Source organism: Cricetulus griseus, chromosome 7 (genome assembly GCF_003668045.3).
Source record: "Cricetulus griseus strain 17A/GY chromosome 7, alternate assembly CriGri-PICRH-1.0, whole genome shotgun sequence".
In the NCBI taxonomy this organism is placed as follows: Eukaryota; Metazoa; Chordata; class Mammalia; order Rodentia; family Cricetidae; genus Cricetulus; species Cricetulus griseus.
Genome location: NC_048600.1, coordinates 128076506 through 128103152, shown reverse-complemented (window position 1 = coordinate 128103152; position 26647 = coordinate 128076506). Strand labels below are relative to the sequence as shown.

The window sequence follows — 26647 nt, the reverse complement described above, 5'->3', positions numbered from 1 at the left end:
GCAACTAGAGAGGGAGAGGGAGAGAGAGAAGAGGGGAGAGGAAGAGAGGGAAAGAGGGGGAGAGTAGGGGGAGAGAGAGGGGGAGAGGGTGGAGAGAGAGAGAGAAAGAGAGAGAGGGAGAGAAAGGGAGAGGGGGAAAGAGGGAGAGAGAGGGAAAGAAGGGAAGAGGGAAAGGGAGGGGGAGAGAGGGGGAGAGAAAGGGAGAGGGGGAGAGAGGGGGAGAGGCCGGCAGAGGTTTTTTAGGGAAAGGAATCACAGGGGGAAAGGGAAGGTGGAGATTGGCCTCTGGGGACAGGAGCATGGGGAGTGGGGAGAGAGAGAGGGAACAGAGTGAAATAGAGAGAGAAGCATGGGAGGCGGGTAGGGCTCTTTTAAAGGGAACATAGTGAATGTGCTCAGGTGGTGCTCTTAGTAGCTGCAGCTGAGGGCGTGTCCTGTCAGAACCCCAAGGACAGCCAGTACAGATGCCCGAGTACTAACACCTGGTGTATTCTAGCTGTATAGTCCAGGTTGGCTTCCAACTCAGAGATCAGAGATCTGCCTGCCACTGCCTAAGTGCTGGGGTCAAAAGGCGTGCACCACCACCCTACCACCTAGCATAAAAGTATTTTTAAATAAGTTCCCAAAAGGCAGGAGACACACACTTGCAGATGAACCTTTTGACTCAGTTCGTGTGCGTTGCTTGACTTGGTGAAAATTCAGCCACAAAGTAAGGGCTTACTGTTTTTGTTTTTGAGACATGGTCCTCACGACGTAGCTCTTGGCTACCTTGGAATTTATAGAGATACGAAGTTTTCTACCTTCCGAGGGAGTGCTGGGATTACAGGCCACCACACTTTGTTGTTTTAGACTGTAAACTGGCCTTTCTTCAAGGGAGAGTTCAGGCTCTGTGTTGATGCTTCTCCCGCTTGTTTAGGAGTCATCCAACTGCGGGGTGTAGTGGCCCCTCCTTTAATCCCAGTACTCGGGAGGCAGAGGCAGGCGTGGTCTACAGACTGAGTTCCAGGACAGCCCTGGCTACACAGAGAAAGCCTGCGGGGTGGAGACATTTCAATAGGGAAGGACAGCCAGCAAGAGGGCTCACTCAAACCCGCGTTTACAGGTCGGTAGATCGATGTGAGAGTCTCCATGAACTTTGCCAAATCTACAAAGACCGGTGAGAGTGTCGACGGTTAACATTTTCTCTAGAAGGAAACAGAAGCTTTGGATTCTGCCGGAGGCCTCGAATGCACGGAAAAAGCAGTGGATTCATTGAAATCAACGCTGCTACTGTTTCAGACCAACTCTGGCTCATGACGGAGTCTCCTGAGAGCCCGGCGACGCCCACAGTCGTCTCTAGGGGGCCCCTTCTTGAACTGGTCTGGGAGTTTGGGGTCCCTGTGCGCTCCTGGCCACCCGCAGCCTGGACAAGCAAGGGAGAGACGAAGAACGCGCAGCGCGTGAAGCGGCTCCCACATCGCAAGGGTTTCGGCTCTCGGGGAGGTCTGGGGAGAGGGACCCTGAGACGACACGGGAGTGGCGGCGCAGGAAGGGGCGCGGGGCCCCGCAGGGTACCAGGCGGGGCTCTATGCAAATGAGCCGGCTGGGGCCCCGCCCCTGCCCGCGTCCCGGGAGCTGGTTCCGGGGCTGGCACCCTCGGCCTTGGCTGCGGCGGCGGCGACCCCGGGCGCGGCCATGGCGGCGCGGCGGCCGGTGCGCGTGCTGGTGGACATGGACGGCGTGCTGGCCGACTTCGAGTCCGGCCTCCTGCGGGGCTTCCGCCGCCGCTTCCCCGGGGACCCGCACGTGCCGCTGGAGCAGCGCCGCGGCTTCCTCGCCAGCGAGCAGTACCGAGCCCTGCGGCCGGACCTGGCGGTAGGAGGCCCGGCGGGGATCTCGGTTCCCCGCCCCGGGCAGGGCCGTCTGGGGTCGGTTCTGTCCCAGGCACCCCGGCTTCTGAGTCCACAGCCCAGGAAGCTGGAGAGCGCCCGGCGGCGCGCACTCGGGCTGCTTCCTGGGGGTGCTCTCTGGGGCTCCCCCTGCAGTACGGCAGAAGCCGGACGAGCTCTGTCTCTTCCAGGAGAAACTGGCCAGTGTGTATGAGGCTCCAGGCTTTTTCCTGAACTTGGAGCCCATCCCTGGGGCCGTGGACGCTGTGCGAGAGATGAACGACATGCAAGAGTAAGGAGCGTGGGGAGGGGCGGCGGGAGGTCGCCGGCGCCCCAGGCCTGACTCCCGCCTCTCTCTGCAGCACCGAGGTCTTCATCTGCACCAGCCCACTGCGGAAGTATGACCACTGTGTGGGCGAGAAGGTGCTTTTCCAAATTTGATCTTAAAAATAAGCCGCAGAAATCGGGGGGCTGGGGTACCTCACTTTTGAAGGCTTGGTCCCATTTAACCCAACATCTCACTGATGCTGCATTTAGTGTAGCAGGCGCACTGACGGAACCACCTCCCCCTCCCCGCCCCCCCCCCCATACAGTACCGCTGGGTGGAGCAGAACCTGGGGCCTCAGTTTGTGGAGCGGATTATCCTGACTAGGGACAAGACAGTGGTCGTGGGAGACCTGCTCATTGATGACAAAGACACCATTCAAGGTTGGGCCAGTTAACCTCGACAACCTTCAGGCATCTGGCCTGCTGGGATTAGGTAGAGGAATAAAAATAAAATCAGATTACAGACGACAGGCTGTGCCTTTTCTGCCCCAGGCCTGGAGGAGACCCCAAGCTGGGAGCACATCTTGTTCACCTGCTGCCACAATCAGCACCTGGCTCTGCCCCCCACCAGGAGACGGCTGCTTTCCTGGAGTGACAACTGGAGGGGGATTATAGACAGCAAGCGAGCCAGCCTGTGAACGACCCTGAGGTGGGTCAACAAGAACCTACATGGACAGTGGACAGGCGACATTCTCCAAGCAGGGGCCACTGTAACCTCCACTGGAACAAACTCTGCCATTTGGCCAAGATGGCTACACGCAGGAGCAGGGCTGGACAGAAATACTGGGGAACTCAGGAGGCTTTTAATAAAAATAAAAACTAAAAGCAAGGCTTTGGCTCCTTTTTTTTTTTTTTTAAGTTTATTTATTATGTATACAATGTTCTGCCTCCAGGCCAGAAGAGGGCACCAGATCTTATTACAGATGGTTGTGAGCCACCATGTGGTTGCTGGAATTGAACTCAGGTCCTTTGGAAGAGCAGCCAGAGCTCTTAATCTCTGAGCCATCTCCCCAGCCCCAAGGCTTTGGTTCTTTGAAGACCCTTCTCTTAGGAAAAAAAGGGTCCACTGCCCTGCAGTGGGGGTGGGGTGAGGTAACTTCCCTCATCCAGGGGCTGTAGGGACAGCCCCACTTCCTTAGCTCTCCTTCCTCTAACACAGCTTCTAGTTGCTCATCTAAGGGGACAATGCTGAGATCAGGACCCATTTGTCCTGAACCCCAACTTCTCATCAGGTCTACCCTCTTCTCACCCCCCCCCAGTTTCATTTTTTCTTTTCACTGGCATGGGAGGGAGGGCGTTGCTAGTTACAGGGTCTTGCTGTCCTTCAGACATTAGTGACAGGATCTTACCAGGAACTCACTAGGTGGGCTGGTGTCACTCATGCCTCCCCTCTTGCCTGCGTTCCTCAGGTGATAGACAGGACTACAGGTCTAAGCCACCGTGCTCTTTTGTTGGCATTCACACTGGCATCAAGTTTCTAGGTGTCTTTATTGAAGATCTGCATCAGAGTCCTAATAGGTTTGGAGGCTGGTGGCTCCTGGAAGAATGACAGGAAGTAGAACTGGATAGCCGTGAAGGGTTTACATCCAGGGCTCCCATCCTAGTGTCAGAAGATCTGATGACAGGCAGAGAGGGCCAGAGGGACTTTTCTGAAGGACTGGGGTGCCACAGGGGGCAGCTGGTACCACAGCCTGGTCACAAGGTAAGCAGAAGTCACTATGTCCTAGGATCCTATGTAGGTTCTCAAAGGGTCAAGGTGTGCACCTCCACATTGAGCTCCCCTGTCTTTATTTTGCTCTTAACTCCCGGAGGGCCTTGCTCCTATGCCTGATGGTCATCTGGTTAATAGTCTTTGAGGTGTGACAGCCAAGGGCAGACTTCATCTTGGCATTGCTCGAAGGGTGCCTAGCAGAGGGCTGGGTTGTTTGGGCAGTTGTTTCTGGGCTACAGAGCTGTCCAAGTCAATGTCTGCTGTGCCCAAATGCTCAGCCTCACGACTGGAGGAGTTACCCACAGTGCCTTCCCAGCTAATAAGGCTGACCTATCTCTAGCCATCAGAGTTTCTCTAGACACTCATGTTACTGGCCACTCTGCCGAGTCTTGGTTCTAGTAGCTGCTCAAGTACACCAATGCAAAGCTTTTAATGAGCATGTCAGCTGGGCACTGGGGGCATCAGCAGTGGTCTTATGTCTGTAGTTTGTTGGGAACACTAGTCCATGAAAGTCATATCAGCTTTGGTTTTCTCCTCTAAGCATCTCAAGTCTGGCTTCTCCATTTCAACTGCTTTTCCTAGCTGTAAATAACTGCCATGCCCAGAGACTGCACCTTGCACACAACCAACAGGTACCACTTGGGCAGGATGGGCTCAAGATGCTATTATTAGCCTCTGCTTCCTATGCCTATGCCAGCACTGGTCTCAGGTAGAAAGTGGCAGGGTCTTGAGGTCTTCTTGGATCAGGGCTGCTGTGGGACTAACTTAGTCTTTGGCAGTGGGATTCCCAGGGCAGAATGAGCCTGTTGGCTTTGGGCCTCAGCCACCAGGCTCGGGGAGCAGAAGTCCTCTAGGAAGATCTGGGCCAGGTTCCGGAGCCTTGTGTTGGCTGAAATCGAAAAGCGCAGCATGCACTGGACCACGGGCAAGGAGGTGAGCTCCGGGTGGGAGCCAGCACCGGATGAGCTCAAGTAAATGAGTGTGGTGACAGCAGATAACACGGTCTCCTCGTCAGGACTGGACAGACAGTTGGTGATGAGCGAGAGGCCCCCGGCCTGTAGGATGTGCTCCTTGTTGGCCTTGTCTGGGCACAGGTTGCAGAGGCCCCCTGGAGAAAGGCAAGGATGAGCCTGGGTGCTGTGGTCCGGGGTCCTCTCATCTTTCCTCCCAGCTTCTCTCTGGCTAGTGAGTCCCGGGGACTGCCCAGGCCTGGAGAAAAGTTTGCCCATGGCCAAGGACTGCAAGGTCACCAAAACCCAGTCTCCTCTCCAGGCTTCAGGGAGTCCAGCCTGCCACTATTTATATTGTGAAGTAGACACAACACTATACCTCACTGTTAGGAGAATTCTGGGGAGTAGGAAAGTCCACAGTGAGAGGCCAGTGACTCTGGGTTAAAAAAAACTGTCAAGAGTGGGGAGGGGATCAGAAGGGGAGGAAGGAGGTGAATTTGTGACCTTATGCAAAATAAATAAATTTATTTAAAAAAGAAAAACTGTCAAGAGATGGCTCAGAGGCTAAGAGTGCTTATTGCTTTTCCAGAGGACCTGTGTTCAGTTCCCAGCACCCACATGGTGGCTCACAATCACTTGTGACTTCAGTTGAGGGGCTCAATGTCCTCTTGTCTCTGTGGGGACCAGGCATGTGTGTAGAGCACATGCATACATGCAGATGACAGGTGTGTGACCAAGACCCCTTCTTCACTCTCAGGTTAGGCCCCTCAATCTAATGGCCTCTTGGTCTTGAGGACAGATGCTACCTTTTCTAGAGGAGCACTTTGCTCAGCTCCGGCTCCTCGTTGCCGGAAGATGACTTCCTGTACTCACTGACTCAGCTTCCGGCCATCAGGGCTGTAGGCCCCTCTGCCTAGCTGCAGCATCTCTTGAAGATGGACAGTAGGGTGAGGGTCCAGGGGAAGTGCTGAGACTCTGAGACAAGAAGACCGGGCTGGGGGCACCAAGATGGTACCAGACGACCCACCAGCACCCTCACCAGTGCAGGTCCCTGACCCTGCCTGCTGTGAAGAGCTGAGAAGGGCATGGAACTGGGCAGTGGTGGCGCACACCTTTAATCCCTGCACTCTGAGTTCGAGGTTAGCTACAGAGACAGGGATACACAGAGAAACCCTGTCTCAAACAAATAAACAACCCCCCCCCCCAGTTAAAAAAGAGCTGAATTCAGGGCCAGCCTGCTCTACAGTGAGTTCCAGGACAGCCAGGGCTGTTACACTGAGAAACCCTGTCTCAAATACAAACAAAAAAAACATAAGGACTAGCCAGGAGGTAGTGTAACACGACTTTAATCCAGGTGGATTTCTGTGGGTTTTGAGGTCAGCCATCTCTGCAGAACAAGTTCCAGGACAGCCAAGACTACAAAGAAAAACCCTGTCTCAACATACCCCCAAAAAAAGGTGGAAGAAAAAACTGGAACACCAGTTCTGCCCGGGCTTCCCTTCTCCAAACTTGTTTGGAGAGACGGGTTTAGCAGTTAAGAGCATTGACTGTTCTTCCAGAGGACCAGGGTTCAATTCCCAGAACCCACAATGGCCACTCACAACTGTTTATAACTCCAGTTCCAGGGGATCTGACACTCTCACACAGATATACATGCAGGCAAAACACCAATGCATATAAAAATTAAAAACAAAACAAAAACTAATAAACGAAAAACAACAACAAACCCCATGGACTGGGGAGAAGGCTCAGAGTTAAGACCACACACTGCTCTTGCAGAAGACCTGGGAGTGTAGTTCCCAGACTCTCAGTGGCTCACAAGTACTCCACCCAGCTGTAGCTCCTCATTACCTGATTACCATGTCCTCTTCTACCTGCCCACAGGGACCTCCCCCACCTCCATTTCTCTCTCTCTCTCTCTCTCTCTCTCTCTCTCTACACACACACACACACACACACTGAAGATTTAAAAAATCTTAAAGGTAAGCCGGGCGCACGCCTTTAATCCCAGCACTTGGCTTGGTCTACAAGAGCTAGCTCCAGGACAGTCTCCAAAGCCTGCTTCAAAAAACCAAAAAAGTCAGACATGATCACATGGGTCTGTATCCTCTTTATAGAGGGAGGGAGGGAGGGAGGGAGGGAGGAAGGGAGGGAGGGAGAGAGAGAGAGAGAGAGAGAGAGAGATTATGTTGGTGAACTCCAGAATCAGTGAGAGACTCAGTCTCCAAAAAAAAAAACACAATGTAAGTTGGTCGGTGGTAGAGCATGTCTTTAAATCCCAGTACTAGGGAGACAGTGGCTGACAGATCTCTGAGAATTTGAGGACAGCCTGGTTTATAGAGTGAATCCCAAGACAGCCTCCAAAGCTACAAAGAAACATCTCTATAAACCAAAAACCAAAACACAGTGGAATACCCTTAACATCCATCTCTGGCTACCACACTCATGACACATACATACAAAGAATAAGTGTTTGTGTGTGCCTGTGTGCTTGAGAGAGAGAGAGAGAGAGAGAGAGAAGAGAGAGAGAGAGAGAGAGAGAGAGAGAGAGAGAGAATCTCACAGTATAGCTCTGGCTGGCCTGGACTTTGCTATGTAGACCAGGCTGGCCTTGAACTCACAGAGATTCATTTGCCTCTGCCTCCTGAGTGTCGGCGTTAACGCCCTGTGCTACCATGCCTCCTTACAGCCCTCTACATTTTTTTTAAAATGTAGATTTAGGATGGTTCTCACATGATTTCACTCATATAAAGACCAAGACCAGGTAAAAGAAACCCATGGGGAGAGAGGTCAGAGCTGTGCCTGTGTGGGGCACATGGGAGAAACAAGCCACATCTTGCATGTCGGGACACACACCTTAATAAACTTAAGGATTAATTAAACTGCCACTTACGTGCATTTTACTGTGCATTCATCATACTGCATTTAAAGATAGTTGCAAAACAAAAAGGGCAGGCTGGGGTGTGGCTTGACAGTGGAGCACTTGCCTAGGTTCCTGGTTCATTCCCAGCACCACCAGAAAGAAAGAAGAGAGAAAAGCAAGTCCTGACTAGCTGAAGAATTTGCTTTGGACAGACAAAGACAAGGGAAAAAAAAAAACAGCTGGAGGCAAGAGGCAAAGGGCTCTGCTGGACACCAGTAACCATAGAAACCCTGAGAGGTGGAAGAGGAACTCCCAAGCGTAATCTGAAATGGGAGAGCTGGACTTGGAGAAGCCAGTGAACTGGAGTCAATCACTGGGGCTGGGAAGAGCTCACAAAGGGACTTTCCTGGGGATTAGGAGGCGACACAGGTGAAGCTTGATGGCACTGGGCACCTGCTGACTGAGAGAGCTCTTCTTGAGGAGGTCCCCGAGATGTTACCTCAACATAAGGACTTGTCTACACCTGGGCACAGGGCACAAAATCTTCCTCAGATTAGGGTGAGTGGGCAAGTCCTTGTGGTCCTAGCTACGAGGGCAGCTGAGGAAGGGGGATCACTGGAGCTCACCATGCTGTCCGTGGGCAGCATGGACAACAGAGGAAGACCTTCCTTCACTCAAAAAATATAAAACCAGGCCAGGGAAATGCAGGTAATGGCACTTGAGCCTGCCTGCTGACCCAAGTCCAATCACAGGCACCTGCATAAAGTCAGCAGGAGAAAACTGACTCCGTAAAATTGACCCCCACATGCATGTAATGGCATGTATGCATACCCCTCACACATCACACACAATACTAATAAATAAAGTTTACAAAACTTAAACAAATCTGTTCTTGGGCCAGCAACTTGAAAATGCTGAGTCATCACCTGTGAAAGAAAGAAAAATATGCATGCACGTATATGCTCACATCTATGTAACACACACGAACAGACAGAATTTGGTATGGGGACAGACATGCGATGAGGCTCTTCTGAAAATACCTTGTGATATTCTTTCTTCTTTTTTTAATGGACATGGCGTCACTCTGTAGCCCATGCTGGTTTTGAACTCACCATCCTCTCTCCTCTACCTAAGTGCTAGAGTTAAAGGTGTGTATCACTTTTAATCTTGCTAAATGATAAATTGCTTTTTGTTCACTACATTGGCTAGACTAGCAAGACGTATTGCAGGTTCAAGGACAGCCTGGACTACACAGTGAGCTGCAAGCTATCCTGGTTACTGAGTATGATCCTGCCTCAACCAATAACACAAACGAAATACATATATACAGGCTACCTCATGCATAGATTATACGAAAACTACACATGATACTTACATGTGGATTCACAAATTGAGAAAATATCTTTGGAGAGTATACTAAAAGCTAGCTGTAGGAAGCATTACCAAAGCAGGTGGAGACTACAGAACAGAGTGGAGTGTCTGGCAAGCACACAGGAGGCCTTGGAGTCCACACCCTAGCACAGTATCAAGAACCACAGAAAGCAGGCCAGGCCTAGTAGCGCAGACCCTGAATCTCAACACCTGGGAGAAGAGGCAGGCATCTCTGTGAGTCTGAGACTACCCTAGTCTATGTAGTGTTCCAGGCCTGCTAGTATTACATAGTGAGACGTTATCTAAAAACAAATAAACAATAAACCAAAAGAAAAGAAGGAAAGAGAAAGCAATACGCTTTCATGTGTACATGCATGCACAGGACAAGACATTCCTATGTAGCCCTGGAACCCCTCATGTAGACAAGTCTAGCCTTGGACTCCTGGAGATCTTCCTGCCCTTGTCTCCCAGTGCCGGGATTATAATGGTGTACCTCCATGTTAGGATCACACTCTCCAATTCTGTAAATTCTGTACCATGTTGACCAGTTATGTGTCGCCTATGTTTAGAACAAGCCTGCTTGGTCTCCAACTAGAGGGCTCAAGAGATCCTCTGGCCCAGGACTCCCAAGTAGCTGGAATTGCATGCAAGCCACTGTACTCCGCTTGTACTTTACTTGAAAAGAAAAAGACAACTCTTTCAAATGCCCAAGACATCTAATTAAACCAAGAGAAAACATTGTTGCTTTCCAAAGCTATAGAAACTTAGCCTTTGAGCACTACTACCACCTGGTGGCATCGATATGTATTGCAAGATATAGGAAGTCAATTTAACCTGAATTCTCAGAGGCCATTTTTTCCCTCTGTTTTGGGGTGGGGGTGAGGGTTCAAGACAGGGTTTCTCTGCTTAGTCATGGCTGGCCTGGAACTCAGAGATCCGCCTGCCTCTGCTTCCTGAGGCGCCGCCGCCGCCACCACTACTACCAGCAGCAGCCATGGACAGCTTTTGTGTGACTGAAGCCACTGCCCACTGTCTGGTGGCTGTTAGTCCCTGATTAAATGTGACCCTGACCTTGGGCACCACCAGGTGCAGCAGGTATGCTCTCGAACCAGAGCTAACTCCTAACTGTGGCAGAGGAGACATGGTGGAAAACAAAGAAGAAGGGAAGACAAGCCCTGGAGTTGAGCTTGGGCTCTGGCCACTGGGTCCCCTGTGCACCAAATTCAGATCCTGGAAGATTAGGATAACCCTGGCTCTAGGTATCACAACTAGGGGGAATCAACCTTGGTGAGGAGAGTTCCTGGTATGCAAGGAGGGCTAGTTCCACTTGCTTGGCACAGGAAAACACCACTTACCCCTTCCCTGGAAATGTCAGCCAGACCAGGCTATGCTGCATACAATAAATACAAGAGCAATCTCATCTGTGCAGCATCCCAGAGATTCCAGGCTGAGAGCTGGAACACTTGAGACAGAGACTTAGACCAGGGGAAGAAGGACAGGCACAGAGAAGTGCTTCGGAAAAATGAAACTGGTGGTGATACTGACAGTTCTTGAGGAGGGACAGGACATAGTCATCCACTCAGGGAAGCTGCCCAGAGGGCAGACTCAGGCCAGGCCCATCTCCCATGGAGCCTCCAGGTCCATAGAGGAGCTCAGGGGTCCTGTTCTGGGGACACTTTATCCTGGCCAGGGAGGCATGGGGGTCGGTGCTGAGGAGCCAGCAGGCAGACACTGGAACCCGAAGGGATGTCTGCACTGTGATTAGGTCATTTGCACTGGAGTCAGCAGCCTGCTGTAAAGATCTATGGTTCCCAGATGGAGACATGGCCACTGTCACCATTCAGAGGGCACAACAGTGAGGCAGAGGTACAATTGTAGGTACTTGGGAACACATCTAAAGACCAGTATTTAGTTGTATGTAGGGTTCCTTGTTTTTTAAGACAAAGTCTCACTATGTAGTCCCTAGCTGGCCTCTGCCTCCTAGGTGCTGAGAATAGTGTGTGCACAAACTTATAGAGGATTTTGAGACAGGGTCTTGTAAACTGAGGCTTGCCATATATATATAGGCTGAGGCTGACCCTGAACTCCCGATCCTCCTTCCTCCCAGTCTGGGGCCAATTTTTAAGACTTTTTATCTAGTATAACATTATTCTAGAAGAACAGAGATAGGCTTGAATCAGTAAGACCTAGACAAAGGGGCTCCTGCCATAGCCCTGGATCCCACCTAGAGCCCTACCATTCCCCTGCATCTGAGGCTCAGTCCCCAAACTTGTGCCTCCAGCTGCAAGGGCCTCTTTTGGGTCCTGACTCCTAGGGTGGATTCCCTCAGCATCACACTTAGTGGAGCAGCTGCTTGTAGAGGGTGAGAGCAGATGGGATTTCTGTGCCCTGGAGTTCCTGCTCAATGAAAGGGACAGAGGATCTGTATTCCCGTTCTGTGGACCACAAACATTAACAAGAGCTGGGCGTCTCTAAAGAATCCAAATCAGGGCCTGGAGAGATGGGTCAGAGGTTAAGAGCACTGACTGCTCTTCCAGAGGTCCTGAGTTCAATTCCCAGCAACCACATGGTGGCTCACAACCATCTGTTATGAGATCTGGTGCCCTCTTCTGGTGTGCAGATATACATGGAAGCAAAATGTTGTATACTCAATAAAATAAAATCTTAAAAAAAAAATCTATATCATACCATAATGTATTCAGGGATAAAAAGTGTCACTGGGCTGTTACACTATTCAATTTCTAGGTTATAGGAAAGGAAGGAGACAGAAGGACAAGCTAAATGACTGTTTCTTTGTTTTTCCTTCCAAGACAAGTTTCTCTGTGTAATCCTAGCTGTCCTGGAACTGGAACTCTCTGTAGACCAGACTGGCTTTGAACTCATAGAGATCCACCTGCCTGTGCAGTACTGGGATTTAAGGCATGTGCCACCACTGCCTGACTTAAATCACTGCTTCTTATATTGTAAGTCACAACCACACATGAGGCTATGTAACTGAACGTGGAGGCCCTAAAACGGTGGGCCAGTTGGGCAAGCTACACACATCTTTAATCACAGCCCTAAACATACACCTACCATTTGTTACTGTGTAGTTCTGTAAATCAGAGTTCTCAGCACTGACCTTATAAAATCAAAGCCATTAAAACTCTGACAATGCCAGGCGTTGGTGGCGCACGCCTTTAATCCCAGCACTTGGGAGGCAGAGGCAGGGGGATCTCTGTGAGTTCAGACCAGCCTGGTCTCCAGAGCGAGTGCCAGGATAGGCTCCAAAGCTACACAGAGAAACCCTGTCTCGAAAAACAAAAAACAAAACAAAATAAACCTCTGACAAACACTGAGGATATTCTATGTCACACGGTATCAAACATTCAGCCAGTTTTGATTATGTGAAAAAATAAACAATCCATCTTATTAGTATACAAACGTAGTCTTTAATAAATAGTAAAATTATGTTACCAGGGATCCCTCCAGGACAGGGTGTCTCATGTAGCCCAGGCTGGCCTCAAAGTTGTTACTTAACTGAAAAAATCACCCTAAACTCTTTTTTTTTGTTGTTTTTGGTTTTTTCGAGACAGGGTTTCTCTGTGTAGCTTTGGAGTACCCCAAACTTTTGATTCTCTTGCCTCACGCCCCCCAAATACCAGGACTATATTTCTTTATGATTTGTTATAGTAACATTTGTTTTGTGCACTGTTTTTGTTTTGTTTTTCAAGACAGGCTTTCTCTGTGGCTTTGGAGGCTGTCCTGGAACTAGCTCTTGTAGACCAGGCTGGTCTCAAGCTCAGAGATCCACCTGCCTCTGCCTCCCAAGTGCTGGGACCAAAGGCGTGCGCCACTACCGCCCAGCTTCTGCATTTATTTTATATAGCTATATATGTAACTAAAAATTTCTCAGACAGCTAGGCTGTGGTGGCAACACGCCTTTATAGCACTTGACAGACAGAGACAGGCAGATCTCTTGCGTCTGAGGTTAGCCTGGTCTACAGAGTGAGTTCCAGGATAGCCAGGGTTACACAGAGAAACCCTGTCTTGAACTGTACCCATCCCTCTGAATTGTTTTTCTCAGGCAAATAAGGCTCTGAGTGGGAAAAGGTTAAGAAGCAATGACATATAGGAAGGTGTAGACCATTCAACCATCAGCACTATGGAAAGAGCATCTTTTAAGGAACTGTAATTGCTAACCTCATTACACAAAATATGTTGTTATTTTCTTTCCTTTTTGCCTCCTGGGTCCTGAGATTAAAGGCATGCAGCACTACACATAGCCTAGGGCTGTCATTGCTGCAACTGTGACTGTTTACAAAAGGTATGCCCATTGTGCTTTCTCACTACTGATGCCCCCTCACAGAGAGAGAGAGAGAGAGAGAGAGAGAGAGAGAGAGAGAGAGCGCCATTAGATCCTCACTCAAGACTCCAGGGGCTCCCTCCTGTGTCTCCAAGTTGCTGTGCGTGCCTGTGCCTGTGCCAACTGTGGTGGCCTTGGGGGTGCTACAGCTTACTGAGGGAGTAGGGGCTCCATCTCTCCATCTACAGGGAAGTCATCCCCTCTGCTGGTGCAAGATTTTTTGGTGGTACAGTTGCTAAAGGATCACCCTATTTTGTAAGTCCAATAGACATCAGTGGCTATCCAAGTTGCACTTGGGTGGGATCTAACTTTGGTTACTGCCTACAGAGAAGGCACAGACATTGTTTATTTTATATCTCTCCTGGCAAAGAACTCCCCAAAATCTAAGAGCTTAAAGAGATTTAAGGGCACTTGATGCCATGCTTGATGACCTGAGTGTCATCCCTTGATCTCACATGGTGGAAGGAGGGAACTGATACTTGCATGTTGTCCCTGGACTTCCACATTCCCATCTTGACACAGATACACAGTAAATAAATGTAAAGGAAATTAAAAAAAAAAAAGCCTCAAAAAGAGAGATTTAAGACAATTTATGCAGTAACTCCCTTCCCAAGTGTACACTATGTGTGAGTTCGAAGCCAGCCTGGTCTCCAGAGCGAGTGCCAGGATAGGCTCCAAAGCTACACAGAGAAACCCTGTCTCTAAAAACCAAAAACCAAAAACCAAAAGTACACTATGGAAAGCAGGGTGCGGGTGGCTTCACTGTAGAGACACCTGGCAAACATTCCCTCAGTCAGATCACAAAGGTGAGCATCAGGAGAGCTACATCACACTGGCACTAAATGCTGCTAACATGATGTGGCAAAAAAAACCAGCACCTTCCGCCTGGCGTTGGTGGCGCACGCCTTTAATCCCAGCACTCGGGAGGCAGAGGCAGGCGGATCTCTGTGAGTTCGAGGCCAGCCTGATCTACAGAGCGAGTGCCAGGATAGGCGCCAAAGCTACACAGAGAAACTCTGTCTGGAAAAACCAAAACAAAACCCAAAGAAAACAGCACCTTCCTTTCAGAACAAAACATAAGAAAAACATCGATTTGGGCATGGTGACCCAGTCTTTAACCCCAGCACTAGGCAGGCAGAGGCAGACTGATCTACATAAGGAGTTCCAGGCCAGCCAGAGCCACGTAATGAGACCCTGTCTCAGAAAACACTCCCACCACCCCAGCCCCAAGGAAGACACGATGATCAAGTCATGTGTGCCATGTGGGATCTTGGGCCAGAAAAAGGGTTTTAGGAAAAAAATGAAGGACCTTTGACCAATCTAAAGACTTTGGCTAATGATGATTCTCGTATACTGGCTTATAGCAAACATTCCATACAATGGAGGAAACTGGGACCAGGAAGAAGTGGGTGTGGCTACGTGGGAACTTTTATGTTTGGAATTCTTTCTTTCTTCTCTGCTGAGAAAGGGTCTTGAGTGGTTCAGGCTTGGACTTACTACATGGCTGGAGAGGCACTAAAGTTCCTCATCCACCTGTCCTTATCTCCTGAGTGCTGGGATCACAAGCATGGGCCACCACACACTCTACCAACTGAGCTAGACCCCTGCCCCTTCAAGTTTTCTCAACTTGTTCTAAGATGAAAAGATTATTTGGGACAGAAAGAGATCTCTCTAAGGAACACTTAGACAAAATGTACAGGTCCCAAACTGGACCCTAGTTTATATAAATCACCTCCAACAAAAAATGTCCTTTTAGGGCTGCAAGACAGCTCAGTGGCTAAAGGCACCTGACACCAAGCTTCATGACTATTAGAGTTGCACCCCTAGAACTCACATGGTAGAGGAACTGACGCTATAGCTTGCCCTCTGAAAGTCAGGGATGGTGGTTCATGCCTTTAATCCCAGCATCCATAAGGCAGACAAGGTTCAGGCCAGCCAGGGAGACATAGTGAGACCCTGCATCAAAAAAAAATAACAAAATTGTCCTCGGCATATGACCCACGTCTCCATAAAAAAAAAAAAAATTATTTAGAGTATTGTTAGAGAAATGTGCATAATTAAACATTAAACAATTCTGGAATAATCTTCCAGTGCTGAGGATTGATCTAGAGAGCCCAGGCTTGAGAGTACATGCACCATAATACAGGGTAACTCTAACACTGAGCCACACTCCAGTCCTGGAGCTATTCTTTTTTTTCTTTTTCCAGACAGGGTTTCCCTGTATAACAGCTCTGGCTGTCCTGGATCTTGCTCAGTAGACCAGGCTGGCCTGGAACTCACAGAGATCCACCTGCCTCTGTCCCCTGAGTGCTGGGATTAAAGCACTGTGAGCCACTGTCCTCTGACCTTGAAGCATACACCTAGGTGTATTTCCCCCTCTCCCAACACACACCCGGTTTTATAGTCATCTAACTCAGGAGACCTAAGCTACAAATTCCAAGTCACCTTTTGTCTCGATATAAGAGCAAGCTCCAAACTTCTTTCAAAGCAGTTTTGACTCATTTCCTTGCTTATTCTCTCCTGTCTAAGAGGAAGGAAAGACATGAAGCGCTGGCATTGACTTCCAGCCCTGTTTCAGACTAGCTGTGACCCGGACAATGTATGGAGGAGGAGATGGCCACACATATAAGAGGTGTGCCCTGGCAGATGAGATTCCTGTCCTAAAGACTGGTTCCATTTTGTGACAGCGTCTTACTCTGCATCCCAGGCTGGCCTCCAAATCGTGGCAATCCTCCTGCCTCAGGTCCCCATAATGCTGGGTTTACAGGCGAGTGCCATCACGCCTGGCTTATGGCCTCACTTGTAAATCTCTGAGGTCGCTCTAGTCCGGGCCTAACCCTTACCAATGGCAAACTTCACTAGGGTTTCGTTCTCTTCGGACAGCGAATCGAGGAACAAGTCTAGGACTTGCAGTTGCCGCAGATACTGGTAGTTGCTCGGGTCATAGGCGAAGTTGGCGAGGTTGGCGAGGACTTGCTGCTTGGCGTCTGCAACGGGAAGCGGGCTGGGCTCGGGCCGCGCGCGGGCTGCTGCCGTCGGGGCCCCGCCCGGTCCCTCGCGCCCACCCCGCGCCTCTCACCTTGGCTCTCGGTCTCCTGGAACTCGGTGACCAGCGCCTGCAGGTACCCTAGCCGCCCGACGTGGGGGTCTACCTTGGGCTTCTGTGCCATGGCTGGGGCGGCGAAGGGGCCGGGCGGGAAGGCTCCGTCCCGGGGGCGGCAGGCGGCAGGCAACCCGGTGCGGCCCGGGCTCCGAGTCTGCAGTGACTGGCAGCGGGAGACGGGCTATGGGGATGCGCAGGCGTCTCAGAACCTGCCAGAGCCGGGTTTGAAAACCGAATTCAACCCGGGGGACAAAAAGCCGGGGCGACTTGGAACCAGAGGCACAGCCCTCACCGCGCTCTGCACACCGCTTCCGGGCTCAGGGCGGAAATCGCTCTATAGCCCCGCCCCAGGGAGCGGAAGGGGCAGGACCAGGACGGGACTGGGCGTGGCTACTGAGCGCCTCCCGGGCTTCTGGCGCCGCTCCTCGAGCGCAGGGCTTTTGGGCGTCATCTGCGCAGCCGCGGGGATTCGCAGCGGGAGGAGGGGAGGGAGGGAAGAAAGAGGAGAAAGGGAGGGGGCGAAGGATGGGTGGCACTGATAGACCGCCGGACCTTACGGTCATCATCCCAGCACTTGGAGGAAGAGGCAGGAGGACCTCCGTGAGTTTGAGAACAGAGCTCAAGGCAAGCCAGGGCTACGTGGCAAGACCCCGACTACAAAACAAAGCATCCCCCAAACCCAAAACAGGCCCTAAGGGTCCCGAGGCGCATCAGGAAGGGAGGCAGCTTTGCCACGCCGTCGTCATGGAGGCAGAGGGTCAAGGGTCAGGTACTAGCTCTGTGTTTGGTACCAGGGGTCTGAGTTACTGCAGAACGGCTTATGTCCTTTACCTTTCCCAGGCCCCCCCACCTCTGGGGCTCAAGTCTGGTTAATTTCTGCCCAGCGCAACCTGGGACAAGAGTTTTGACCCTAGTCTGGGTGCTTGAGTCTGGCTGCTCCATGAGAACTCCCGGCCTCTGGTTTTTGTGAGAAGCCTGGTCTACCCTGGGGAAGTACATCTCAGGTCAAGGTGGCCAGGGGTCTCTTTGGCTTCTGACTAGAAAGAGCGTCAAAAGACCTAGGGACCAGGAGCCTGGGACATGGAACCAAGCTCCAGGTTTTTGTTTTTTGTTTGTTTGTTTTTTTGTGGCCAGGAACTGCTTTAGATCATTCCTAGAAGGTTTTGAGGGGATCAGCAAAGTGTGGGTTCTGGAATTTCAAAGGTCATTCAAGTCTCGCTCATTTGCAGGTCCGCCCTCTAGGAAAGAAGTTTCAGCCTCTGGTTTTGTGCCAAGGGCAGAGTGACATGGACTTAGTCCCTCTGCTTGGTTCCTGGAACACAGTAGATGCTCAATAAATATTTGTCAAAGGAATTTTGCCCAGAGATTTCGTTTGAACTTACTATGTAGCCAAGAATATCTTCAACTACTCATCCTCCTGCCTCTACCTCCTGAGTGTTGGGATTACAACACTTGTAGGTTTAGTCGAGGCTGGGGATTGAACCCAGGGCTTGGTACACATACCTATCCTCATTTCTTCTTTGCTTGCTGCCCATAGATTAATGTCATTATTACCAGCGGGCAAGTGAGATGGAAATTTCCTAGCTGGAGGTTCATGGGTTCCATATTTCCTGAAAGTCCAACTATTAGCCAGCCCCAACTCTGTTTTCCATTAGGGTGAAAAAATTGGTCCTGGCATTTTCCCCTTCAGAGCACAAGCTATGCCTGTGGCCAAGCTCAGGACCAAGCTGGGATCAGGAAAACAGTGGGGATTAGACACAGAGGCAGACTTTGCAATCTGAAGGTGATATTATCTCCTACAAGCCAAACTTAAAAAAACCCCAAAAAACAAAAAGCATTACTTTTGCATGTATTTGTGTGTGTGTGTGTGTGTGTGTGTGTGTGTGTGTGTGTGTGTGTGTGTGTGTGCCACAGTGCACATGAGGAGGCCAGAGGACAACTTGTGGTAGTGGGACCTCTCCTTCCACCATGTGGGACCCAGGGATCAGCAAAGGCACCCCTGCAGTACTGCCTTTGGCCATGAGGGGGCACTCAAGATAGCCTTAGAGGAGTCAGGACAGTCCTAAAGACGCTTATTCATGCCAGATGGCTCTGCGGAGGAGGAAGGCTGGCGTCAGTCATGAAAATAAAGTCGTTTTTTCCTGATAAGGTTTTCTTGCTGCAGCCTGGTTGAGCCTGAACCAACAAACAAGACCAAGAAGTTTCTGCCAAGTTGGGAGAGCGGAGGAAATTTACTCAGGTTTCTTTTCCTGCTTTATTAGCCCAGAGTTTATGACCCCCTTCAGGGAATGTTTTTGTATATAATTCAAACAGTCTGTTTTCCCATTCCCAGGAGTGCCCTGCTGGGACAAGCCTGGGCTGATGACAGCTAGCCCTGGGTAATGACCTGAGAGGACACACTGGCAGAAGTGTGTCCATGGGCATAGCTCCAGGCCATGGGTTCAGGCTAGCAGCAACTGCAGCCGCAGGGTTGATACCTTGAACACATCCTGAAGAAAGGGACGCTCATAAGGCCAAGAGTAGAGCACAGGCTACCGTTTACACACACAAGTCCAGTTTTCACAATGTTCCTTAGGCTACCTGGCCAGCCTTGCAGTCCGGGCCGGTCAGATGTCTGCCTTCCCTTACGTGGATACAAAGTGGGGTACAAGAGAAGATGCTGGCTCAGGCCCTGCTTGATGGTAGAAGACTCCTCAGACTTCATAAACTCTGAAACCCAAGCAGGAGGATGCCTCCAGGACAGCTCTCTGCATAGTTGTCAGGACCTGTACTCCACCCAACAGCCTATTTGTCCCCATCCTGTACTGAGGCCGACGACTTCTCACCCTGGCCTTCCAGCTCTTCCTCTCCTATGGTTCCAGTCAGTGTGAGGGTCCACTTCAGAAGCAGCACCCTTAACCCTCGTGATCTAAGGGGTCAGGGCCGATTATTTGAGAAGAGAGAGCAGGAAGTTCTTGGACTCTGAAAGGTGAGTTCTTCAGAATTGTCTGGAGGCCAAGAAGGAAAATCTACGGAGGAAGGTTGGGTGGGAAGACACAGAGTGTTGGTTTGTAGGAGCAGCTGTGAGCAGCCATCCCAGGGTAGCTAGCCATGACTGCTTCGAGCAGGGCTCAGACCCCTCTTGGGACCCAAGGCCAGGGAGGCCCTGTAGGGGATGCTGTAGCCACGCCTGCTTAGGGGCTGGCTACAGCATCCCTTACAAGGCCCCATTTCTACACTCTGCTTTCTGGAAGGACAGTCCCTCAGGGACTTCCAAGCCTGGAGTCAGGTCACATGAGACCTCTAAGTTTAGGCACTGCTCACATACATGTTTTCAGGGCACAGTTGCTTCTTGGCTGCTGGCCTTGTCTTCTGAGGTAAGACCCTGCTGCATCGGGGTAATCTCCGAGACGGGGTCCTCCACCTTGACTTGCCCATTTTGCTTCAGCTTCTTCTTATCTGAGGCATAGAAGCCCCCACCCATGAAGAGGGAGGCCGAGATGAGCAAGAAGCTTGATGCATAGAAAATATAGTTGAAATTGTTGGTCGTGTCCAGCAAGAGTCCTAGAGGACAGAGAACAGGTTAATCCACCATGGACGCTGCAAGGGTGTCCTCCAACTAACTTGTGTATTTGAGGAAGGTAGAGATTTTAGACTCATTTCTGCTCAACAAGGAATTATGGCTGGTACCTTGGAGGTGCACAATAGGTATGTGGGGGGGGAACACCTGGCTTCTGGCCTAGGCAGATGTCCTCCCCAGGAGGGACCCTAAGGGCTCTTTACCCTTGGTGGCAGGGAAAATGGAGAGAAGGGTTAATGGAATCCGAGCTGTTTGCCCAGCCATAACCCTACCTTAGGCCCTAACCCTGCCTCTTTAGGCATCCATTTGCCTGCAGGACTTCCTGCGAAACTGAAACACACTTAGGAAAAAGACTCGCTGGGCATACACCTTTAATCCCAGCACTCAGGAGTCAGAGGCAGGCGGATCTCTGTAGGTTTGAGGCCAGCCTAGTCTACAGAGCAAGTTCCAGGACAAGCTCCAAAGCCACACAGAGAAACCTGTCTTGAAAATCCAAAGATAAACAAATAAATAAGGCTGCTTGCTGAGGATAGATAGGGTCTGACCATAGTAACTGCCAGAGCACTTGAGTGTCGACCACCCCTGGACCAGCCTCCTCCCACCCATTCCCACAGTCCCTCCCTCAGCTGAGCCGTAGCCTTCCCCCTGGGTCTCATCATACAAATTCGGCTTGTTTCCCTCCCCACACATCTCTTTGTTTCCACTCCTGAGGGTAAGGCCCAAGAGTGAGGCTTTGACCGGGTGCACTCTGTGACTGTTCTGGGTGGATGGCTATAGCACGTGCTCTCTTCTGCATTTTGGAGTTGGCAGGATGTTCATTACAGTAAACACAGGTACAGCTCTTATCATGAGCCATGCCCTTTCCTTCGTGCCTTGGGATCCTTACAAGGCCGTGCCTCTTATCAGCGTGTTTCACTGATAGGAGCAAAGGTTCAGAAAAAGAGACAGATTCACCTGGGTCTGGAGTGCAAGCCCTTTCTCTCTCTCTCTTTCCCTCCCTCTCCCCACTTAAAAATCTTTTACTTAACTGTATGAGTGTTTTGTCTTCGTGTATGTATATAAGCCACATGTGTGCAGTACCTACAAAGGCCAGAAAGGGGCATGGGTCCTCTAAAACTGGAGTTACTAATGGCTTTGAGCTATCAGGTGGGTGCTGGGAACTGAATCCAGGTCCTCTGCAAAAGCAACAAGTGCTCTTAACTGCTGAGCCATCTCTCCAGCCCCTCCCTACCTTAAAAAGATCCATTTTACCTGCATGTATGTAAGTGTACTGTGGAGGCCTGAAGAGCGCTGTATTCCCTGGAACTGGGGTTCTGAACAGTTGTGAGCCACCATGTGGGTGCTGGCAATGAGCTCAGGTCCTCATTGCTGGGAAATGGAGGCAGGAAGATCAAGAGTTCAAAGTCATACCAGCCAGTACTCTTAGCCCTCTTTTTCTATGTCTCTCTTTTCTCTAATGGGGAGGCTGGGACAGGGTCGCATATAGCCTAGGCTGGTATGACTTTGAACTCTTGATCTTCCTGCCTCCATTTCCCAACTCATGGGATTACAGGCATGCATCACAACAACTGGTCTAGCCTATGTTTTCATACCTTGATTGTCAGGTAGATCACACACTATAACATGGGCCCTGAGCTGCTGGGGTAAGGGGAGGTTCACAGATTCCAAGTCCCTTTGGGACAATGGTAGACTGGGCTCAAATCTGTCCAGGTGTTCTCTGCCTTGTCCCGTACGCCCTCTCTATACAGGCCCCACCTGGGCATGCCTGGCTGCCCTCCCTCCCAGGCTCTCACCGGCCAGTGGTGGAGAGATGAGAGAAAACACACCAGAGAGGACAGTCATGAGGCCCAGGGCATTGGGGAACCGATCCATCGGGACAATGTCCATGAGGACCTGGAAGACGAGGATCCCGATACCACACATGGACAGGCTGTACACCAGGCAATAGCTCAGGAGCACCGAGAAGTCCGCTGACACCGTGCATAACAGATTGGTGAGCCCATTGGCAAGGGTCGCCATGGCAAACAGATACATCCGGTAGGCAGCCAAGCTCTTCCTGCCTGCCAGCAGCCCTGCCACTGGCCGTAAGAAGATGTTGCAGAAGCCGATGACCGAAATGAGCATGGCTGCCCAATACTCATCCATCCCATGGTGCATAGCGTATGGCACCAGGAATATGTGCGGCACTGAGAGACCCAGCGTCATCCAGGCCACGCCCACTATATAGATGCGGAATCCCATATTGTGCCGAAGGATGTCGAAGGCCAGGTGGTACTGGATGGTTGAGACACATGTTGCCAGGCAGCTGCGTGTCGGTGTCTTGGTCGGTAGAGGGGCATCTTCTTTGGGCTCAGGGACCACGCTGGTGGCAACAGGCCTCAGGATGGCTCCACATACACAACAGTGGAGAACAATGCCGCCGAAGATGAGGAAGGCACCTCTCCAGCCCAGGGTTTCCAGAAGATACCGGGCCAGCAGTGGCCAGAGAGTGACGCCCACAGAGATTCCTATGGAGGCCAGTGCATTGGCTAGTGGTCGACGGTGGACAAAATACAAGCCCAGGACCGTGATGCTTGACTGGAAGCTGAAGCACATGCCCAGGCCTGTAGTGCAAGAGGGGACATCAGCTCAGGGACATTCTGGGGCTTTCCACCTCCATATGGAATAGGGGTCTTGGCTCCTGTCACATATCTGTCTCCTTTGACCCTAGGCCAGATACACTTCCAAGTTCCCGTGATGGAAGGCACCTGACCATCCTGTAAGCATCTCACCCAACTCTTCTTCCCAGCTCCCCTCTGCCAGCACTACTATAACCTTCATTTTTTTTTTTATCCAGGTATTATTATGGTGAGTGACATTAATTCCAGAATTCAGGAGGCAGAGGCAGGAGGATCTCTATGAGTTCCAGGTCAGCCTGGGCTACGTAGTGAGTGTTGTGCATGAGTGTTGTGCCTGCTTGTGTTATAGGCACCATGTTCATGCTTGATACCTGTGGAACTCAGGACATAGGATCTTCTGGAACTGGAGTTATAGACGGCTGTGAGCCACCATGTGGGTCCTGGGAACTGAACCCAGCTCCTCTGAACCATCTATCCTGCCCCTAGATTTTATTTTTGTTTTTGATTATATATGTGTGTGTGTACTGGAGTTCTGTGCCTGTGGAGGTCAGAGGCGCCGGAGCCCTTGGAGCTGGAGTGGTGGTGGCTGTGAACCACTTTACTTGGGTTCGGAGAAATGAAACTCAGGTCAGGTCCTCTTCCAGAGCAGTACACACTGTTAGCGCTGAGCCATCTATCAAGCTCTTTGCAGTGACATTTTATTTATTTATCTGTTTATTTATTTTTGTTTTTTGAAACAGGATTTCTCTGTGTAGTTTTGGAGCCTGTTGGCACTCACTCTGCAGCCCAGGCTGGCCTCGAACTCCTTGATTACAGGTGTGTGCCATCACTGCCTGACTGCACTGACATTTTTTTTTTTTTAAAAGATTTATGTATACAGTGTTCTGTCTGCATGTATCCCTGCAGGTCAGAAGAGGGCACCAGATCTCATTATGGATGGTTGTGAGCCTTCATGTGGTCCTGGGAATTGAACTCAGGACCTCTGGAAGAGCAGCCAGTGCTCTTAACTTCTGAGCCATCTTTCCAGCCCTGACTGCACTGACATTTTAAACACCAGCTTTTAATGCCTCCCAAAGACTTCCTGTCACACTTAAACATCCTAAGTGTCTTCTCTGCCCTGGAAGATCCGTTTGACTTTGGCTTAGGCCCTGGGATCAGTCTCAAGCCACTTCTTATCAATCACCAGGATCAAACCCTGCAGGTCCCCTCTCCTCTAAACTGCAAACTGCCCCTATACTTTGTGTCCATTGCCAGGGCCAAATCTTCTGCGTGCAATATGCTCCACTTAGCTGAGACAGCACCTCCCCAGAGGGGTCTCCCTGCTGTGCCCCCTGTGCCCCACAGTGGTCAGTGCTGGAGAAAAAGCCCCCAACAGAAAGAAAGCTGCATCCCCTACCCTGGCCCATACCTCTGCCACTACAGCTTGTTCAGTCACTCACCTGCCTGCCTTCTAGGTGGCAGTGTAGGCTTCTTCCTCTCTGCAGTCCAAAGCCTGGTTCCTAACCCCTCACTTACCTGTCCAAGGGGCAACCCTCAGGGTTGGCTCTTTATTTCTGCCCTTTGGCCTGTCTGCTTAAGCGCTCCCACCAGCAATTCTTCTGTTTTGCAATATTGTTTTTCCCTTCTTCACTGGACCAGTCTTTGTGGTAGTAAATGCCTTTAATCCCAGCACTCTGGAGGCTATTCAGGCTCTCTATGAGTTTGAGCCCTGTTGTTGTTGCCTTTTTTTTTTTTTTTTTTTTTTCTTCGAGACAGGGTTTCTCTGTGTAGCCCTGGCTGTCCTAGAACTCACTCTGTAGACCAATCTGGCCTCGAAGTCAAAGATCAGCCTGTGTCTTCCTCCTAAGTGCTAGAATTAAAGCTGTGTACCACCATCTCCAGGCTTATTATTTTTTAAAAATTTATTTATTTTTATGTGCATTGGTGTTTTGTCTGCAGGTATGTCTGTGCGAGAGTGTCAGATCTCGGAGTGACAGACAATTGTGAACAGCATGTGGGTGCTGGGATTTGAACCCAGGCCCTCTGGAAGAGGACCTGAACTGCTGAGCTACCTTTTCAGCCCCAGAAAATCTTTTTAAAAATTAAAAAGAGAGAGTAGGGCTTAATGGGAGATCTTTGGGTCAGGGGCTACTGGGACCCTCTGTTCCTTTTCTTTCTCTCTTGCTCCCTGACCATGCAGTGAGAGGGCCTTTTTCATTTGCTTGGTTATTTGAAACAGGGTTTTACTCTGTAGCTCAGGCTGGCTTTACACTTGCAATGTAGCCCAGTCTGGCTTCAAACTGACAATGAACCTTAAGACAGGGTCTCATTATGGAGCCTTGGGTGTCTTTCTTCTTGACTCTTCATGCTTGCTCCCTCAGGCCAGGAGGCTATCACATCCCCAGCCCTGTCCTCTCGAGCATTCTTATGGACCTGTCTCCTGGCTGTCTTCTCCCCTGGGCTGCAAGCCATCCCACCTGCCCTGCCACTTTGGACAGAGTGACAGTTACCCGTGATGAATCCTGCAGTGAAGAAGAACTGGCTGAGTGAGGCAGAGAAGGCGCTGGCTACCATGCCCAGGCTGGACAGCAAGCCTCCCAGCATCATGGTCACTCGGCAGCCAAACTGTCTTATGAGGATGCTGCACAGGGGTCCTGTGGGCAAGATGAGCAGCAGTGGGTCAGGAGGTCTGGAGTCAGGGCAAGCAGGGCTGGGAAGGCTTCTAATAGGAACCAGCCAGGGGATTTAGAGATGATGAAAATCTTCTAGCTTGGCTTCTGGTCTCCACTCTGCCACAGTCTGGCCATGTGGCCCCAGGAAGGCTTCCCGCTTCTTTCTGCCCCAGTTTCCTCCCCTAGACAATGAGTGGTTGGGCTAGGTGATATGTGATCACCATAAGGACATCTAAAGGGCACACAAAGCCCTCCTCTCACCCAAACTGTGAACAATTCCATGCGGGTCTAACAGTGTGGGATTATGACCCCCGTGAGCATCACACCCTTGCTGGGGTCACCCCAGAAAGAGCCCCTAGAGCACTTGATCTCAGCATGCACTTCCAGCCCTTGCTCTCACCCACTCCACAGTTTTCTGGAAGACTGGACCCTTCACCTCCCAACCTCATGCATTTGACTGGGGTCCTGGACTCCTCCGCGCCTCCTTGTTCTGACCTTTGGTGTGCTAGGGAGAAAATCAGGCCAGATTCCTTCTGCCCTCTCTCACTGTTCTTCTAGCCACTACCCAATCTGTGCACCAGGGCTGGTGATGCAGCTGACAGGGAGAGAGCATGTTTGGCGTGCAGGTCTTGGGCTCTATATTTTGGACACACAGAGAGACAGACAGACAGAAGACAGAGGGAGAGAGCACAAGAGAGGAGAGATGAGAAATTGAGATTGGGAGAGAAAGATTGAAAGGGAGATATACTGAGAGAGAGAAACAGGGGCTGGAAAGCAGGAAGAGTCTGAGAGATACAAAGAGGAGACTGAGAGAAAAGGGAGGCAGGAAAGAAGGAAAGAAGGAAGGAGGAGAGGAAAGAAGAAAGGAAGGAAGCGAGGAAAGAAGGAAGGAAGGAAGAGAGGAAGGAAGGAAGGAAGAGAGGAAAGAGGAAAGGAAGAGAGGAAAGAAGGAAGGAAGGAAAGAAGGAAGGAGGAGAGGAAAGAAAGAAAGGAAGGAAGGCAAGAAGGAAGGAGGAGAGGAAAGAAAGGAGGAGAGGAAAGAAGGAAGGAAAGAAGGAAGGAGGAGAGGAAAGAAGGAAGGGAGGAAAGAAGGAAGGAAGGAAGGAAGGAAGGAAGGAAGAGAGGAAAGAAGGAAGGAAGGAAGGGAGGAAAGAAGAAAGGAAGGAAAGAAGGAAGGAGGAGAGGAAAGAAAGGAAGAGAGGAAAGAAGGAAGGAAGGAAGAGAGGAAAGAAGGAAGGAAGGAAAGAAGAAAGGAGGAGAGGAAAGAAGGAAGGAAGGAAA

General features: G+C 50.6%; 2 protein-coding genes and 1 long non-coding RNA gene across 9 annotated transcripts in view; 1 reads left to right on the top strand and 2 right to left on the bottom strand.

The window, feature by feature from the left end:
• LOC100758257 (armadillo repeat-containing protein 7) overlaps nt 1–16856 on the bottom strand; it is a 32566-nt gene extending 15710 nt beyond the window's left edge. For 2 of the 7 annotated variants that reach the window (XM_027425702.2, XM_027425704.2), the window contains exons 1-2: nt 16515–16856; nt 16279–16422 (exon numbers count right to left, since the gene is read on the bottom strand). In XM_027425702.2, coding sequence (XP_027281503.1) covers nt 16279–16422; nt 16515–16605 — 235 coding nt within the window. In that variant the 5' untranslated portion in view covers nt 16606–16856. The other 5 variants (XM_027425708.2, XM_027425706.2, XM_035448355.1 and 2 more) reach the window with 5 other exon arrangements.
• Nucleotides 16857–17024: 168 nt separating this feature from the next.
• On the top strand, nt 17025–17891 carry LOC103163107. Its single transcript, XR_003487080.2, has 2 exons — nt 17025–17307; nt 17768–17891. It is a non-coding gene; the product is annotated as an uncharacterized LOC103163107 (long non-coding RNA).
• A 539-nt stretch (nt 17892–18430) lies between these two features.
• Nucleotides 18431–26170, bottom strand: Slc16a5 (solute carrier family 16 member 5). Its single transcript, XM_035448039.1, has 3 exons — nt 25205–26170; nt 21891–22700; nt 18431–20081 (listed from the first exon to the last, which is right to left on the bottom strand). The coding sequence occupies exons 1-3, from the start codon at nt 25299–25301 to the stop codon at nt 19852–19854; spliced, it is 1137 nt and encodes a 378-aa protein (XP_035303930.1). The 5' UTR covers nt 25302–26170; the 3' UTR covers nt 18431–19851.
• Between the last annotated feature and the right edge of the window lie 477 nt (nt 26171–26647).